Source organism: Theobroma umbraticum, unplaced genomic scaffold (genome assembly GCF_002168275.2).
Source record: "Theobroma umbraticum cultivar Fairchild unplaced genomic scaffold, ASM216827v3 scaffold_12.1, whole genome shotgun sequence".
Lineage (NCBI taxonomy): Eukaryota > Viridiplantae > Streptophyta > Magnoliopsida > Malvales > Malvaceae > Theobroma > Theobroma umbraticum.
In genome coordinates this window covers 2,023,867-2,026,532 of record NW_018397269.1, presented here as the reverse complement: position 1 = coordinate 2,026,532, position 2,666 = coordinate 2,023,867, and the positions used below count along the sequence as shown (strand labels likewise).

General features: G+C 38.1%; 1 protein-coding gene across 1 annotated transcript; it reads right to left on the bottom strand.

Annotated features, from left to right (window-relative positions):
* Window positions 1–451: 451 nt before the first annotated feature.
* On the bottom strand, window positions 452–2,666 carry LOC110425960 (uncharacterized). Its single transcript, XM_021441042.2, has 5 exons — window positions 2,481–2,666; window positions 2,285–2,388; window positions 1,970–2,141; window positions 1,758–1,880; window positions 452–1,572 (listed from the first exon to the last, which is right to left on the bottom strand). Exons 1-5 carry the CDS (start codon window positions 2,664–2,666, stop codon window positions 790–792), a joined length of 1,368 nt encoding a protein of 455 aa, XP_021296717.2. The 3' UTR covers window positions 452–789.

Below are 2,666 nucleotides of genomic sequence, written 5' to 3'. Positions count from 1 at the left end.
GATCTCATATTCACAGCTCAAACTCTGTAATTCAAGCCTATAAACGTAGAAAGAGCTGAAGTAAAAAACCAATAATAGCCGTTGATTCTTTTTTCAAAACACTAATCAACAAAGAAGCAATAAAACGATCCCTTCAGAAGAGGGTTCTGATACCATTTTGAAGTTTTAAAAATTCAAACTCACTAAGTATAAAACCCAGAAAACCAGAGAACCCTAAAACAAACAAAGAACAGAGGAAGCTTTTAGAGAAGAAATTGAAACCTACTCATTATCATTTCTATTTCATTTCAAATATATATATTTTCCAAGAATAACGGCTCCATAGATATAGCTTTATGAGGCTAAACCGGAATGATTCAACTGAAGCACAGAAAACGAATGAATTGTTTTCTGTGCAGACTCAACGGTAAAGTCGGACGCACAAGCTATTAAGCCAACAAGCACAAACATCAAAACGACACACCAACAATGCGTTCAATACAAAATTAATAACTCATACGGCACAAGCAGTTGTCGTTTCAACTAACTAAAACATAAAGCTACAAACAGCATGAAAAAAAAACCGTCTTACACAAACCAAATAAAACTCAAACTAAGAAATGACATTGATGGCCATCGTTTGGTCAACCAACAACCATCTTCATCATTTGAGAAAAACCGTTGACTTTCGCCTCCTGATAATCACCACCAGATTCAGGATCCAGTCTCCAACAACATGCAGCAAACCCTGAAGCATAAAAACCAAGAGATATTGCCCTCAGGTTTTTAAGTTAGGTTTTGTCTCGCAAGTTACATGCTTCTCACCCTATAAGATCGTCTAGTCCTAACTGATAGAGGCTTCCTGCCAAAGCTTGGACGATTTAGACCAGATTTCTCTGCAGAGTCCTTATTGTATGTATTTACCATATTTAATTTTCCTTCTGCAGTATGCTTTACCTGATCAGCTTGAAATGTTTGCAGGCTAGGGTTCCTCTCTGAACTGGAATGCTCTGGGCACTTCAATGATGCGGTAAAGCTGCCACTGCCTGATCCTGAACTCAAACCACGTAGCAACGTCTCTAATTCTGTCATCTTGTATCTCTCTTCGGATTCTTTGTGATGGCTGCTATTCTTGTTATCTGATATCTGTCCACCTCTTGCTTTAGTGCTCAGGATGCCTGTAGCATTCATTTTGTAAGGATCATGTCCTATATTTCCTTTCTTATTTTCCCTCCAAGATGCACCACCGTCAGCCTGACGTCTAAATTTTGAAGATACATCAATGTCGGATACATTAGTTTCTTGACTTGAAGAGATTGGAGCATTAGGATCATTCTGATGAGGTCGTGTGAGTTGCAGAGCAGCTCTTGCAGCTTCTGCTGCCTCAGCTGCAAATTTATAAGCTGCTTGAGCTGCACTCTCAGCATCTCTATACTCTTTCCTTGCATGTTTTCTTTCAGAAGATTTTTCATCCAGCTTAAGCTTAAAAGCAAAATTATGGTTGGCATCTTCAAGCTTGGCGTTATACACGTTAGCTGATGTTTGGGGCTTCCCCTCAGGCTGCCTTTGCTGTTTGTGTGCATCCATTTTCTTCTGCAATCATCAGAAAGAGAATTTTAAAACTATACTTAATTTACTTTAGAAAATTTTTCATCAATCACATTATTCCAAACAAAAATTCAATTTTAGATATCGTATCATCACCTTTCCATGTATAAGTAAAATCATACATCAATAATGATGGTACAAGTATTGATAATGTTATTATAAATCCTTACATCAGAGATTTTAGAAGATCCTCCTTCAAACAGATTGCTGATATCATGCATTGGAGCAACTTCTTTCAGCATTTTCAATTTGCTATCCAAGCTTGGTCTCCCGGTGGATAGTTTCTTTACAATCTAGAAAACCCAAAGAGATGTTCATGAGGATAAAAATGCTTCTTGTGATAAAACTTTTCGATCCTGAAACCTGTAGTTTTCTACCTTACCTTGGGATTTACTCCACAGTTGCTGCGAAGTTCGACAGCACGAGTCTCAAGTTCCTTGCCATATCTTGATGTGAATAGCCAACGAATCTTTTGCAGTTCTGGCAATTCTCCACATCTTGAAGCTGCAAAGATCAGGCTTGATATGGCTTCCTTGAGTTCATCAGGACATTGTCTGAATAAAAACACAGGCAAATAAACACAAATTTTAAGTTACTGAAGGAAAAGCGTAGAAAGAGAAGGCAAAACTATGAAATGATTGTAGTGTGAAATTTTTAAGTGTGACACAGAAAATGCAGGAAAATTAATGTAACCAACTTGTTGTTCCGCAAGACAACAATCCTCTCCATCAGTAGATTGAAGTAGTTTTCTATCATAGCATAGGCATCCAACATGTTGTTCTCCCTGATGACATATTCAACCTGATAAGAAACAAAGATAAACTCAGAACGAAATAAAGAAAAGGACTATGCCCAAAAGATAATGACGAATGAGGGTTGCCATGTCCAAATACACGAAGGAGAGCGCGTTCTCTCTGGCCAAGGTTGAGAAGCTGAACAACATCAGACCGTGCTTGTTGACAACGGACTCGATGCTGCTTCTCAAGGAATGCTATCCTTGAGATTGCAAGATTTACGTAAGTTTTGAATTTGGAAGATTTGAAGTTTCTTCCTAGCAAAGCGTCAAGTCTCTTCCCCAT